The sequence below is a fragment of the Squalius cephalus genome (assembly GCF_949319135.1).
Source record: "Squalius cephalus genome assembly, chromosome: 11".
Classification (NCBI taxonomy): domain Eukaryota; kingdom Metazoa; phylum Chordata; class Actinopteri; order Cypriniformes; family Leuciscidae; genus Squalius; species Squalius cephalus.
The window spans coordinates 9,388,768-9,403,235 of NC_137132.1; the positions used below are offsets into that span (position 1 = coordinate 9,388,768).

The 14,468-nt window shown below is 38.8% G+C and overlaps 1 protein-coding gene across 9 annotated transcripts in view; it reads left to right on the plus strand.

Annotated features, from left to right (window-relative positions):
- Positions 1 to 14,468, plus strand: part of tenm4 (teneurin transmembrane protein 4) — a 245,647-nt gene that overhangs the window by 140,586 nt on the left and 90,593 nt on the right. For all 9 annotated transcript variants that reach the window (XM_079885418.1, XM_079885420.1, XM_079885419.1 and 6 more), the window contains 3 exons: positions 1,872 to 2,036; positions 4,581 to 4,795; positions 7,168 to 7,384. In XM_079885418.1, the coding sequence (XP_079741544.1) occupies positions 1,872 to 2,036; positions 4,581 to 4,795; positions 7,168 to 7,384 (597 nt within the window). The remainder of the gene's footprint in view (positions 1 to 1,871; positions 2,037 to 4,580; positions 4,796 to 7,167; positions 7,385 to 14,468) is intronic.

A 14,468-nucleotide genomic window follows, 5' to 3' on the forward strand; every position in this document is an offset into this window, starting at 1 on the left:
CCCATTTTTAATTTTAGGTTTCTGAAGGGTGCTCGCAAGCGCTCCCTTTACAGCATGTATACGACCTCGATGCTCACTTTTGCCAGACTTCTACCGGAGTCAAAACGCCATTACATCACGAAAGTGTAGACTTGGAGGAAGATTGCGAGCGCTTAGGGTTCCATTTGGGACAGGACCTTTAACTTCCAACCAATGGTAGAGCCAATGTTGCTAAATCAGGCTTGTCTGAATGCTCAAACAAAGATGTTTTTATAGCGCCCACAGTGTTTACACTTTTAGAGGAATAACCCTATGAATGACTTATAGTTGTCTCTGTATGTAAAACTTTGGTAACAAAAAATATTGTAACAGTTGCAAAAAACAGTGTTCGATGCATGTTAGTGAATCTGTCATACTGTTTTACCGCATACCCAACAGTGTGTGCTTTCCAATTACCAGTTAAGTACTTAGTGTGAATTGGTATGCAGCCCAGCTTCACAAGCTTAATTGGATTCTTTGGTTATTTACATCATGTGCTTAGAACTTCCATGTCCACTGTGTAAGAAAGAGCTCCAAAGGCCTTTTGTTGGCATTTTATCTGCTGACTGAAGACTTCCAGGACAAGGTTTTGCCTGGCTAAGCTGGTCCTGACCATTCTTGTCCTGGTGATCCATCATGCCTGGCCCCTCCTTCCCCGTTCACTGCGCCATCAGAGTTCATCCCAATGGTTTCTTCTTTTGTTGACCTTGTGAAAAATCACTGTGCCTTCTGGTGCTGCTCATGCATTCATCCGTACCTCTTGTTGTGTTCCTGCTGACTTGATCATTTCCTTGTCTCTTTAGCCACTGGGGGTATTAGCAAGTAAATGGGGATGAAAAAAAAAGTTGCCCTATGGGCTCTGGCTTTTCTGTCTTTGGGTTGTTCAACATTTATGTTTTATTTATTTTTTTCCTTAAGGGACAACTTTTTTTAGTTATTGTTTGTTTACACAGTGCCATGAAACATACACCAGTTATTATTGGAGCTCAATTATTATTAATGTTTCTTATTATAGATGTTGAAGCAAGTTTTTGCTGCTTAACCTTTTTGTGGAACATCTTTGATAATTATAAAGTTCAAAAGAACAGCATTTATTTGAAATAGAAATCTTTCTTACTGTCACTTTTGACCAATTTTTTTTTTTTTTTTTTACTTACCCCAAACTTCTGGAGGATCGTGTGACACTGAAACCTGGGGTAATGAAGCTGAAAATTCAGTTTTGATCACTGGAATAAATTATAGTTGAAAATACTTTTACAATAAAAACAGTTCTTTTAAATTGTAATAATATTTCACACTATTGCTTTTCTTTCCTGTATTTTTAATCAAATAAATGCAGCCTTGGTGAGCAGAAGAGAGTACTGTATATACTTTATACTGTGTATACACAACTTATATATACCATATATGCAGTTTGCCTACATATTGCTATATTACATATAACTTTTATCTTTAATTGATAATTAATGAATGTCCATTCTTCAAATGTTTTTGTGACCTACACAGGTCGTTGCTGTAAATGAGAACTTGTTCTCAGTCAACTTACCTGTATAAATAAATAAATCCAACAACAGCGATGACATCATATTTGCATATTAATCTGCAGTCTGCTGTGGTTCTCTTGGTGCTCTTAAACTCTGCCAAAGATTAATCAAGTCAAAATATATTTGTTTTCTTGCAGCCTTGGTTTAATTACCCCACAGCCTTCAGGATGTTAATTTTCTGATGCAGTGTCTATAGTATTCCTTAGTGAATCTAATTTAATTACTCTAATGTACAGCAAGGCACATGCTCAGGAATCACTGCTCCAACAGACGTAAATTTACCATCTGGTGCCGCTCTTTCTCTTGCAGCCATGCACCTCTTCGGACTCAACTGGCATTTACAGCCAATGCAGAGGCAGATTTACCAGCTGACGGAGGACAACACGAGTGGCCTTCATCTGCCCACAGATCTGGGCTTGCCGCCTCTGGGCAACACGGGTCTAGAGTTTCCGGATCGAGGAAGCAAAGATGATGGTATGTCCAAACATTTTTTGTTAACTTTAATCTGTTTCATGTTGACTTCTTTGAGATTGGTTAAAAAGCGATCCTTATTAGGGTGCAGATAAATAGCAGCCCTGATGCAAAAAAGGCAGTAGCTCGACAAGTTTGGTTGGAAAAAAATAAGAAGTTCTTTCAGCCTTGATTAACCTTAAACTTTTTTTTGGGGGGGGGGGGGGGGGGGTGTGGGGGCGTTTGAACTCATGCCCTTCAGTCATCTCATATCCGACAACACATTCCAACATTTCAAGCTAATTTCCTGCCAGATTCACATGAACTCATCTCCTGCTAATTTCGCTCCGCGCTGGCCAGTATTATAACGTCTTATTTTTGATTTTCAAAGGATCCAGGATTATTTGTCAGCCAGCTCCATGCTGTGACCAGTCTCAGTTGCTTGCCATGAGATCTGCATTACAATCCAATGAAAGTTGCAGGGAAAATGGGAAGGGTATTATTTGTTCCTGGAAGAACGAATGGCACAGCTTTAGGGATGGAGTATCCAGGGGCTCAAGCCAGATTAGAACTTGCCCCATCCAAAAAGCCATGCATTCCTTTCATCTCCAAGACTGGACAAGAGTTTTCCTGGCAGCGGAAGAAAGCAGACACTAACCCCCACAGTCAGGAGGCAGAAGTTCGTACAGTAGGAAAAGTTCGCTTTTCCGTGAGCACTACCCATATTTAGCCATTTGATTTGCCACAGGCCTCGGACAAAAGGTGGGAGATCAGACAATTACCATATAGATGAGTCACCGAGACGTCTTTTTTCATTTAGCAGCTGGCAGAGAGGGAGCGAGCGAAACCACAAACATGGAGGCCATGGCGGTTCCTCCGTTTGAGTGACATCTGCGGCTGAGGGGAAATCAATAGGCCCGGCTTTTTAATTCTGACTGTCGGAGTAACATTGTCATCAGGAACACAGCAAATCAATCCAGCATCACTGTGCTGTACATCCCTGGTATTAACTTAAATTAACACTGTATCGGAGAGGTCTAGTTGCACATCAGTTCATCTGGAAAGTGCCAGTGAGACATTGTTTAAACTCGTGCATTCGCCATACTTTACTCCTTGCTCCATTCGCCAAACTTTACCAAGCTTTACTCCTTGGGCACTGTGATTGGCAGCTCACCCCAAAATACTAAAAATATATTCTTTATAACATTGGTTCTCAACTGGTTTGCCCATGGGACCCACATTTTCCCATGGTCATTGAGCCTTGACTCAAATTTTTTAAGATCCAAGCTAATTTATTTCTCAAAAATGGTTAACACACGCACAAAACCATCCCACTTTACTTTCCCACTTCAAGTTCCTATTAACGTAATACAATATTTGTTTATTATTATTGTAAATTGTTCTTATTTAAATCATCACAAATTAAAGGCAGTACAAGAAATACTGACATATTATTAATTGGTTGATTTTATTGGATTTTATTGGTTACAACATCTGGTCCTAATGGTCTTAAAAACTTTGTATTCAAGCTTATTTTTTGCTTTTTTCTTTCATTTTGTGTGAAATAATACCCGGTCATGTTCTCAACAAGTTTTGCAAGTTCGGCCAATGGCGATATGCGGCATAGCTGAATTTTCACAAGATGTGTAATTGCGACTGATGTGGTAATGCGTTACGTGGAGGTGGTAAATTGGAAGACGGGAAAGCATGTCCTGTCTCTCCAGATATAGCAAATTGCAAATGATTGACTTTTGAGGAGACTGCCATCTGCTGTAGCGCGTGTAGCCCGACGCGAACACTGCCTGCGAGTCCTCTGGGCTCTCTTTGCAAGGATGTCTGCTTTTGTCGCCATCACTGCGGAAATTGGCCAATCCACCCGAGTGAGCAGATGTTGCTCTTTCCTCAGGGTCCAATGAGGAGGGCACATCAGCATTAGGTGCAGGGGCATTTTCTCCAAGGATGAGAGGGAGGCACTGCCTCGGAAAACATTCTGATGTGTAAATAATTGAAAGTACAAAAAATAAAACAAATAGATAAATCACTTATTTTAATGCCAAATCAAATTCTATCTATCTATCTATCTATCTATCTATCTATCTATCTATCTATCTATCTATCTATCTATCTATCTATCTATCTATCTATCTATCTATCTATCTATCTATCTATCTGTCTGTCTGTCTGTCTGTCTGTCTATCTATCTGTGTATAGTATGTTGTATAAATTAAATCCATTTATTATTATTATATAAATAATATAAAAAAAAATATTAATACATACTACTACATAAGTAAAAACCATTTAAAAAATCCATTGAAAATTGCAAAATTTGTTTATATTAAACTTATAAAAACTCAAATGTATATCTCCCACAAACACAAAATGTTGAGTTTTAGTACATGTATAGTGAAGTTTCAGCTTTATGGTCAATGGTCAGTGTGGCTCTTTTTTCCTGATGTGATGGAAAATCAGCAAGAGGGTCATTCACCCGGTACACTGACCCTCTCCTCGCACCATATGGTAGATATATGAGGCGTCGAGCTGACTGATAGATCTCATTTTCCACAGGTAAACTAGATGGCTTTTTCCCGGAGGACAGCTTCATAGACACGGGCGAGATAGACGTGGGCCGCAAAGTCGCTCAGCTGATCCCGCCTGGAATCTTCTGGAGGTCGCAGGTCTTCATCGACCACCCCATGTACCTCAAATTTAATGTGTCTCTTAGTAAAGATGCCTTGGTGGGGATCTACGGGAGAAGAGGTCTGCCTCCGTCGCACACACAGGTGGGTCAGAAAACTTAGTCTATTCAGATGAAGATCTAAACAATGGATACTATGCCTTTTCATTTAAATGTTTGGATATTTGTTTGTGTTTTTCCATTTTAATAATTAAAGTAGAAAGAGATGACACAAAAATATTAGGACAAGAGGTGAACAGGATCGAGAGACTTCAGTCCGGTGTGGTGAACAATCGAGTCCGGTTGAAGAGATGAGTCCGGGCTGTGTCAGTAGCAGAGGAGAAAGAGCGCGAAATTTAAAAATACGACTGTTATTGTGTCACGAAATGTAGTTTTAAGAGTTTCTCAGTCGAGAATGTAGTTGTTTGAAGCTCAAATATGTTGTTTATTTATTATAAAAAACACACTACGAGAAATGTTTAATTTCACAATCTATAGCTTCGGTTAAATACTAGTATATTAAACATATAAGTTAAAATACATTAATGACTCGTTATAACGTAGTACAAACTTCTTCTATAATAAAGTGATTTTGTATTATTTGTAACCAGGCACTAAAGCGATTACCCATAAAACGTGCTTTGAACCAATCGGATTGCTTGGGTCCTAAGCCCGGACTCATCTCTTCAACCGGACTCGATTGTTCACCACGCCGGAATCAAAACCACTTGTCTTAAATGGAGTATGCATGCTAACCGCTAATTGTTGATGTTTTTTGTTTTTTGTTTTTTTTTTAAAAAGCTGAATTGCATAGGTTCTGTGGAACTAGATGTTCCAGAACATTCCATCTGCCGTTAGTCAAACAAAGTCCAGCTCCAAACTTAAACCACTGGTTGAACAAGTGTTGATATGTATTTTAACATCGAAACAACAAAACGACCTTACAAACGCTTATCCTATTTCCGTTAAAAGGTATCAGAGCTTTTTTAATTAAATAAAAAATGAATCATTCCAGTTGTATTTGTTTGTCTCCCCCAACACACAATCATTTGTCAATAGGTTATCCAAGATTTCATTTAATTTTGTTGCATATCGTCTCAAAGACTCATCTCAAAGGCTTTGACATAAACTGACACTTAATTATAGTATCGAACACAGAGCATCTCTGCCTCTCGTTATTGATTTGGTTCATTTATGTGCCGTGGTATTGTGTCACTGGAAATTACTCCAAGACCGTAGTCGTTTTTCTCCTTTTCAATTTTCTGCAAACAGATTTATTTTGTAAGACTGTTTATTTATAGCACATGTAGATACAGTAAGGAATAATGTGTTTGATGAGGAGAAAATAAAGTCTTCAGTTGTTATTGCAATTTATGTCTTAATGCTATGCTATGGCTACATTCCTTATTTGGCTTATGAACAACTGTCAAACAAGAATGTCAAGGTCATATGTCATACCAAAAAGAAAGAAATAGGAAACTATATTTTACATACATTACTGTTCAAAAGTGTGGGTATAAATGAATGTTTTTATTCACAAATGATGCATTAAATTGATCAAAGGTGATAGTAAAGACATTAATAATGTTACAAAATTTCTATTTCAAATAAATGCTGTTCTTTTTAACTCTGTTCATCAGTGAATCATGAAAAAAAAAAAAAATGATTTCCACAAAAAAATATTAAGCATCACAACTGTTTTCAACATTGATGATAATAAGAAATGTTTCTTACGCAGAACATCAGCATATTAGAATGATTTCTGAAGGAACGTGTGACACAGTTCAGCTTTGACATCACAGAAATACATTTCTGTACAATATTCAATATTGAATATGAAATGATAATATTATTGTTTTACTGTATTTTTGTGGAATTTTCTTTTTAAACATTAAAATCTTATCGAACCCAAACTTTGGAACAGGAATGTAAGGAAAATTAAGAAAAATAAAGAAAAACCTCTTTTATTGTTTTCATTTAATTATTTTAATTATTTTTTATGTTATTTATAGAATTATAATTACTTAAAATAAAATAATACAAATGAGGATTATCATGAGATCATTACTGATATTTTTTGCAATATTTTGTAATATTGTAATTATATAAGCATAAGCAATGATATTAAAATCAGCATAAATAAAAGGCAGTACAACAACAACAAAAAAATACTACCATAACTTAATTTTCAAAAAAAATTTTGTTGTTGCACAAATATGATTCCTACATGTTTTGTGACATGATTTAGAGGTAAACTGTACAGGTTTGAGGTGTGAGATTCAATACATAAATTTGCATAAATTGGTTCAGTGAGCAGCTGTCTCTTCACACCTAGCATTAGTCCTGTTCTCGCAGCCTCAACCTGCCCTTAGAGACCAGCTCCTGTTGGCTCCAACGTGTAGGACTTATCAGCTCCTGAAGGCTCATGTGTCAGTCCTAATGCTTGTTTGTGGTCTGTCTGTCTCTCCTTGTCTCCAGTTTGACTTTGTGGAGCTGTTGGATGGCCGTCGACTCCTGTCGCAAGGGTTTCCAGGTCTCGAGGGTCCGCCTTTTCCAGCCCAGCAGCGGAGCCTATTGCCACTCACTAGTCACGATACAGGCTTTATACAGTACATGGACTCGGGCATCTGGCACTTGGCTGTATACAATGATGGGAAGGAGACGGAGCAGGTGTCCTTTCTAACTACTGCAATCGGTTAGTACGATATTAAATGGCAACGACGCTAGAGCTTAAAACTTTGCTTTAAATAATGCAATATATATACGTTTAAATGTGCAAATGGTAATTTTTTCTCATGTGAAATATGTAAAATAATGTTTGGATAGATCTTCAGTGATAATAGCCATGTTTTCTGATGAACACAGAAGTCTGATTCACACATGTTTGGGCACATGACATATTCCACCTTGGCATTGCCAATGAAAACCAGCGTTATGCAAACCTGCCATTGCAATAACAGTTTCTAATCTCTTGATTTTCTTTTTCTTTCAGTTCCCATTTACTGGAATGGGATTGACTTTGTAATTTTATTTGTGTTGTTCATTTCAAACAGATATCTAAAGCATGCGTTTTTCTGATGAAATAGTAGTCCATTAGTAGTCCAGATTTCAAAAATGATTTCCTCGTAAACCTCAGAAATATTGATTCAGAAAGAAATCAAATACCCACATGACCCTTTTGTTGGTCGAAAAACAGTAAGTAATTCATCTGTAGATTTTCTCTTGGGTCGATCTTGTAATCAGATGGCAGTAAAATCATCGACCTCATGTTCCTATTTCAGTCAGTTAACGTCCAAATATGGCCCAAGTCACCATGAAATGGACATATAAGGACAGGTGGTCACTCAGGTTGCAGCCAAACAGCGTTCGAAATTCATGTAGCCATTGCAAGCCAAAACAACCAACAAAACCAAAAATGACTTTGACCGACAATCTCCACCTTGAGATTATCCACCAAATAGGGCGTACAGTGTGTCACCATGATATGGACAATATAAGGAAAGGTCATCATTTAGATTGCGGCCAAAATTATTCTTGTACTATAGACGCTTTGGTGCTTCTTCATTGACATGCATTTTTCCAAATTGAAACTACGTTAAAAAGCCTAAACAATCTTAGAACTGATATGGCTTTGACAGACAATCCCAGCCAAAATTATCCAACATTTTCTCCCCAAACTAAATATGAATAAGGCATTGCTAGAAATCTTCACCTGCACCGTGTTACTTGTCAGAGCCTACCATCACTGATATTCCCCTTTTTTTGCATTGCTATCTCAGCCGGCCTAGACCTCTACAGAGTAATCAAGGTGGATTTGAATAAGAAAGATTGCGGAAATGAGCAGTGCTTCTCTATGCCTGCGTGTGTTCTTCACTGATGGCTCGTAAGACTCTTGTTAGTTTTTGAGTGCCTCCCAGCAAATCCCGCTTCCCAATTGCTGTCTATTTGCATAGAACACAGTGGCCTTGATTCAAAGCTTCTGATTGACGACCCTTCCGTTCCCCCATGCATATTATTGGTCATTATTTGATCACATTCACGTGCATTTTTTTTTTTTTTTTTTTTTTGCTGTGAAAGACTTTGCCATTCCATCCTTTGCCATGCTTGATGGAGGCGATTTTGATTTTGTCCTTTCCGTTCCGCATCCTGAAAGCGGCTTTGATTAGCATGAGTGCATCAGGAGGGAGGGCAGACCTCGAGGCCGTCGTGAGGTTTCAGCTTTCGTAGAGGTGGCAGCTGGGAGCTGTTCTCACATGCTCTTTAATTAAACGCTCCTGGGCCATGGTCCATCTGCGATGGCAGGGAGGAGGGGTTTGCCAGCCTGTCGATCGATGCGAGTGTGTCTGCCACACATCCATTTCTGCAGTTCAAGCTCATCGGGGGAAAGACGGCACTGCGCCCTATCACCCCCAGCAAGGATGGAATACGATACCTTATATATACGAGACATGACATGGTGGTTTAGGGTGGCGGAAGATGAGGAGAGAAAGAGCCAGTCTGTTTATCATGTGTTCGGTGCTCTTGAATTCAACCTCCATTGGGAGTTTGTTGGCCACCTGTGGTTCAGGGCCAAGACGGTGGGCGAAGAACAAGGAGATTGAGAGGGTGAGAAAGACTGAAAGAAAGTATGTCAGGTTGATGGCGACCCTCAGCGGGATTCAAACTGCACCCGGTTTTCGGTACAGAAACACTGAATAAGCCCTTAGTAAACACTGTCACTGAGGCTTTTTCAAAACATTACACTTTGTTTTGGCTTCCTGACCAATGGCACAGGCTCAACTAGTGGTGTGAGATTGGGGTGTGGCTCTCTGTTTGTCTTGACCAATTGTGGCCGGGGAACTGTTCAGGAAACAAAAGACATTTAAAAAAAGACATTTTTGTTTTGACAGTTGGTCACTTATGGTGCACACTTCAGTAATATTATTCCTTTATGCATTTATGTGAATAATAGAAAAGAAATCGTCTCTCAAATATGTCTCTCATAGATTGCAGTGAGATTAAATATATTGCAAATGGGAGACTCTTAAGTCTCCTGCATCTCAGACCCTGGTAATCACACATGACATATTTAGAGTTCCTGAAATTATCTTGTCATTGTTTCAAACTGTGTAATCAAAAGTCAGATTTCAAAATGAACATTTCTTATAACAGTCTTCCAAGGCGAATGTAATAATACAATCCGCATTCATTTTATAGACTTGACATCTCAATGAAATCTCCTAGAGCTAGAAGAGCAACCTCCGAGCAATACAGATTTCCTCCGAGTACACATATGCCGTGGTCCATAAGGGACCTAAAGTTGAATATCTCTATTGTTCTTGCTCTTTCTCTCTCTGTGATTCTCTATTTTTGTTTCCTTCTTTTTTTTTTTTATTCTTTTTGCCTCTCTCACCATAATTCTCATGACTCCTCATTACGGAGCTATGGTATCCGTCCCATGCGCGACACAGTCTCATTTGTCCCCACCATGTGGTCTTCTGTTGTCAAAGTTATCAAGGATGGGTCTCTTGCTGTGGCAGTCACGTCTATTCCTGATTGCTCTGGTCCCTCGGCCTTCAGAGCAGCCGACAGGCCTTCAACAACAATTCTAATATTAGATATTTATCACCGATTGAAGCCAAGGACAACAGTAAACAAGAGCAAATGTCAGATCAGTTCAAGAGACTAAAGGTGATGTGTGTAATCATTACTATTGCTTATATTTGGCGTTAAACCGCAGTTTCACTCCAAGGCGAATGTTTGTTGAGAAAATCCAGCGCCAAAAATGACTTAATTTGATTCATCTGTTCGGACCAACACAAATGTTTGCATGCCATCAATGGGACCGTTTTAGCTCTAAATTTCTAAGTTCTATTGCACTGGAAAGAAAACTGGGCAACCAGTAAGAGTTGCGTTTTAGGTCACATGCCCAGAACAACTGCTGTTACATAAAACATGTAAACACTGTTTGGCTTCTTTCTTCTCTGCGAACAGGATTTTTTTCACAAAAGTGACAGCCCTAACACTTACCTGGGTGTAAACAGGTCTTAATCGTTATTTGGGCGGATGATTAAATGGCCGACAAACCTAATAGACTTACATTTGAGAAACCCGAGCCATATGTTGAGAACAGAATATCATAAAGACTTGAAGCTGGAGGTTTTTGATTTGAAACAATAAGCATTCACCCAGCAGTCACCCAGTGCCACTAATAGCATGGAAATTATACACTTCTCTTTATGGCTCGTATAGGAAATATAACTATAACGTATATATAAATACTCTTGTGTTCTCCGTGTGTGACATTGATAAAAGTCTTTAAAGCATGAAGAAATATGGACACTTTTTCAAATTCATAGCTGGACACAGACTTAAAGATGGAATTATATGTGACAGTTTTGAAGGGAAGTGCAGGGTCTGGACTGCTGGTACTGAACTCAGATCAGCCGTAGTGTCAAAAATGTTTTACATGAGAGTGACAGAGTCACAGCGAGAGATAGATTGTAGAGACTTTCTTGACAGATATGAAGCGAAAAAGCCATCTCGTGTATAATTGTATCTGTTGAGGTAAATACAAATGGCGAAGACTTAATTATTTTTAGGGTACTATACACATATACACTCCTGTCTATAGCCATCACAGGCTTTTGAGAGACCTGTATGTGCCGTAGGCTTAGAAATGGAGGCTGGAAGCCATCAAACACCCTACCAATGTCTTGATAGGCTCGGGTGTACCAGGGGATGGCAAATCTGCCAGCCTTTTCCTCTCACATCAGGAGACTTGTGCCTTTTAAAATTCGGTCAAAAACATTCTCTGCGGCACAGTCTAGTTACCGCCCTCTCTCCTTCTTTTCTCCCCCCTTCCCTCCGTTCAGCTTCCCGTCTGTTGCATCCTCTGCGATGATTGACTCTCTTGAGGAAGGGGAAGGCTGTGTCCGGGCTCACATTTCCAGCCCTTTGTCCGGCACAAAAGCATCTTTGTCGAGAGAGCTCAACCACAGGCGCACCAGAGACTCGCGGGGATCCTTAGAGAGGGAATATTTTTCACTGCTATTTCATGTTTAATTCAGGTTGCGTCTGATTTTAGCTGTACAGAATTGTGTGTGGATTTGCCTCAGTACAAAAACGGAAGTTTATCACGTCAGTAAATTTACTGTGTGTCGTCATTTAAGTTCACAATGGGCAAATTTGTCCCCACCGCTTTATGGAATGATATATCTAATACAGAGGAAATTGTTCCAATTCTCAAAAAAATCTTTTTTTTTTTATAACAAGTGACGATCTAGCACAATTTGTTTGTTTTAATGCTTTTCTGTCCCTCCGTTGCAGTTGTTATTAGTCGCAGAAAGGGATTCATGCTTAGCATTTGGTAGTTGATCCATGTGTTTATCCACTAAGCTACAGAATCCCGGGACAGACAGCGGCAGATGTAGCAATGAGGTTATCAAATAAAAAGTCCACTTGAGGACTTTAATCAGTCATCAAGAATGATTGCAAATTACTCTGTAAAGAGTTTTATGTTGAAAAAATAACTTGCTATCAAAAGTGTGTTACATTATTTTTTTTAAACTTACTAATGTCATTGTTTGCATGTCAGTTTAGACTTGGAGTACTTACTCTATTACAGACCTGATCTGTGTATCCATTTATTATATATAGTCAGGTTCATTATATTCAGATTTTAACCTTTGTGGGAATTTTTTGGGGATTTGCTAAACTATACATTTTTGGAAAGGTTATTGTATAAGGAGGCAGAAAATCAATGTTTGCATTTGCTCAGATGTCTATATGGCGGCCATATTGAAGTTAAAAAAATGGCCGCCGTAAAATGTAAAATTGTAATATCTCGACTTCTGAATAAACTGGAATGTTGATTTTTACTGCTAAACTCACACTGTAAGGGTCAAGGAATCCAATGGTGCTAGTTACACTTTACCATATTGACCCTTCGATGCATGAGTAGGAAAAAAATGAGTAGGAAAATGTGGTTGTTTCCTTGCAATATCTTTGTAATGAAAAGTTATGATTTCATATTCCAGCTGTTCTTCAAAAAAATATTTTTTATATCACTCATTAAAACATTTAATATTTATTTTGGGAATTACAAAGACATGCACATTGCAAACCTACTAGAAAGGGTTCTGAGAGTGATCCACACACAAAGTAGTTCCTGTTGAAAGATTTTATTTGCAGTGATGTTTTGAGCCAATTGCCCTTCCTCAGACTTGCTATATCAGACTACAGAGCATCTAACACATGTATAGTAAGCATTATTTTCATTTTACCTCAGAAAATATGTTATACATTTCAACAACATATTCATACATATATGACTACAGCTAACTAAGCTAGCTAATATTACTGTATAGTGTGTGTCATATATGACTTTTGCTCCTCAGACTTCTGATATACTGGGATAGTTGTTTTGGAACACACAACATATTATATCAGCTGTGTCATCCCTCAAGAATATTGTTTTACAGAGCATCTGGTACATGTATAGTAAGTAGAATATTATCTTAATTTTTTACCTCAGAATGTCATATTCCAACAACATATACATTTATGACTGCTGCTAACAGGTTGCTAACATTACTGTATAGTGCGTGTCAGTGTCATAAATGACGATTGTTTGAAAGAGTATTTTTTCCCCTACAAATTAGCCTACTTTATTGTAAGCTAACACTAGCTAAACTAGCTAGCTAATATTAGGCTACTGTATGTACGAGTACATCAGGATTTATGGGAAGTGTTCCCGGTTCCCGTTGACCTAATCTATGCAGCCTTTAGTGCTTTAAGTAAGTAATCAGCACTATTTAAAAATTTATACGATGTTTAATAGGGAGCCAATGCAGTCTTGGCAGAACTGGGCTAATATGGTCATATTTCCTGGTTCTAGTAACAACTCAAACTGCGACATTTAGGTCCAGCTGTAGTTTGTTTATTAAGCGTGCAGGGCAACCACCCCGTAGAGCATTACAATAATCTAGCCTTGATGTCATGAATGCATGAACTAATTGTTCCGCATTTGTCAATGAGAGCATATGCCGTAATTTAGATATATTTTTAAGATATATTTAAGAAGGGGTATGTCAAGCTGAGGAGTCCATTAGCTGGAAGCAGTGCATTTTCTGCCAGTCTGATGATAAAAAGAAAGGAGTCCTGGTCTAACACCCTAGATTAGAGTCCTATATGGTCTCATTCTTCAGGTAGTTCAAGAGAGGGCCAGTTTGAATGATGGGAACTATGTCCAAGTACAAAGGCGACTGCAAAACTGCACACCAGAAACAGTGTGCACAGAGAAGGCAGTCTGGCATCGCTCCTGTCACTCAAGTGCAACTAATAAGGTTGAAATACAATGTGCAAGAGACCACAATGCACATGCTTTAGCTACAGAACACTACACTGCCAAAAAGCGTGGACAGAAAAGAAGAAGCACAGAAATGGCTGAGCCAGACCCCTCAACATCTGGTTCTTCATTGCCATTCACACAATCCCATACAAATCCACTGGATAAGTGATGGCATCTCTTCTGCAAACATAGGGCAGAAAGTGACTAGCTCCCTCCAACACTTGGAGCTCTGAAGCAGCACATCTTGAGAGTCCATGCCCAAACAAGAGTATGGGCACAGGCAGCTAGCCTGGTCCTACCAGACTCTCGTAAATTTTATTTGTACAGAGAGTCTGGCCACTCTCCATTGACAAGCGTTAACTTCCTTGAAGGCGGGTACTCTGTTGAAGTTTAAAACTATTGGCTAACGTTTGGTCGTGACGTATGTCTACAACTCAAACTAGCGCAC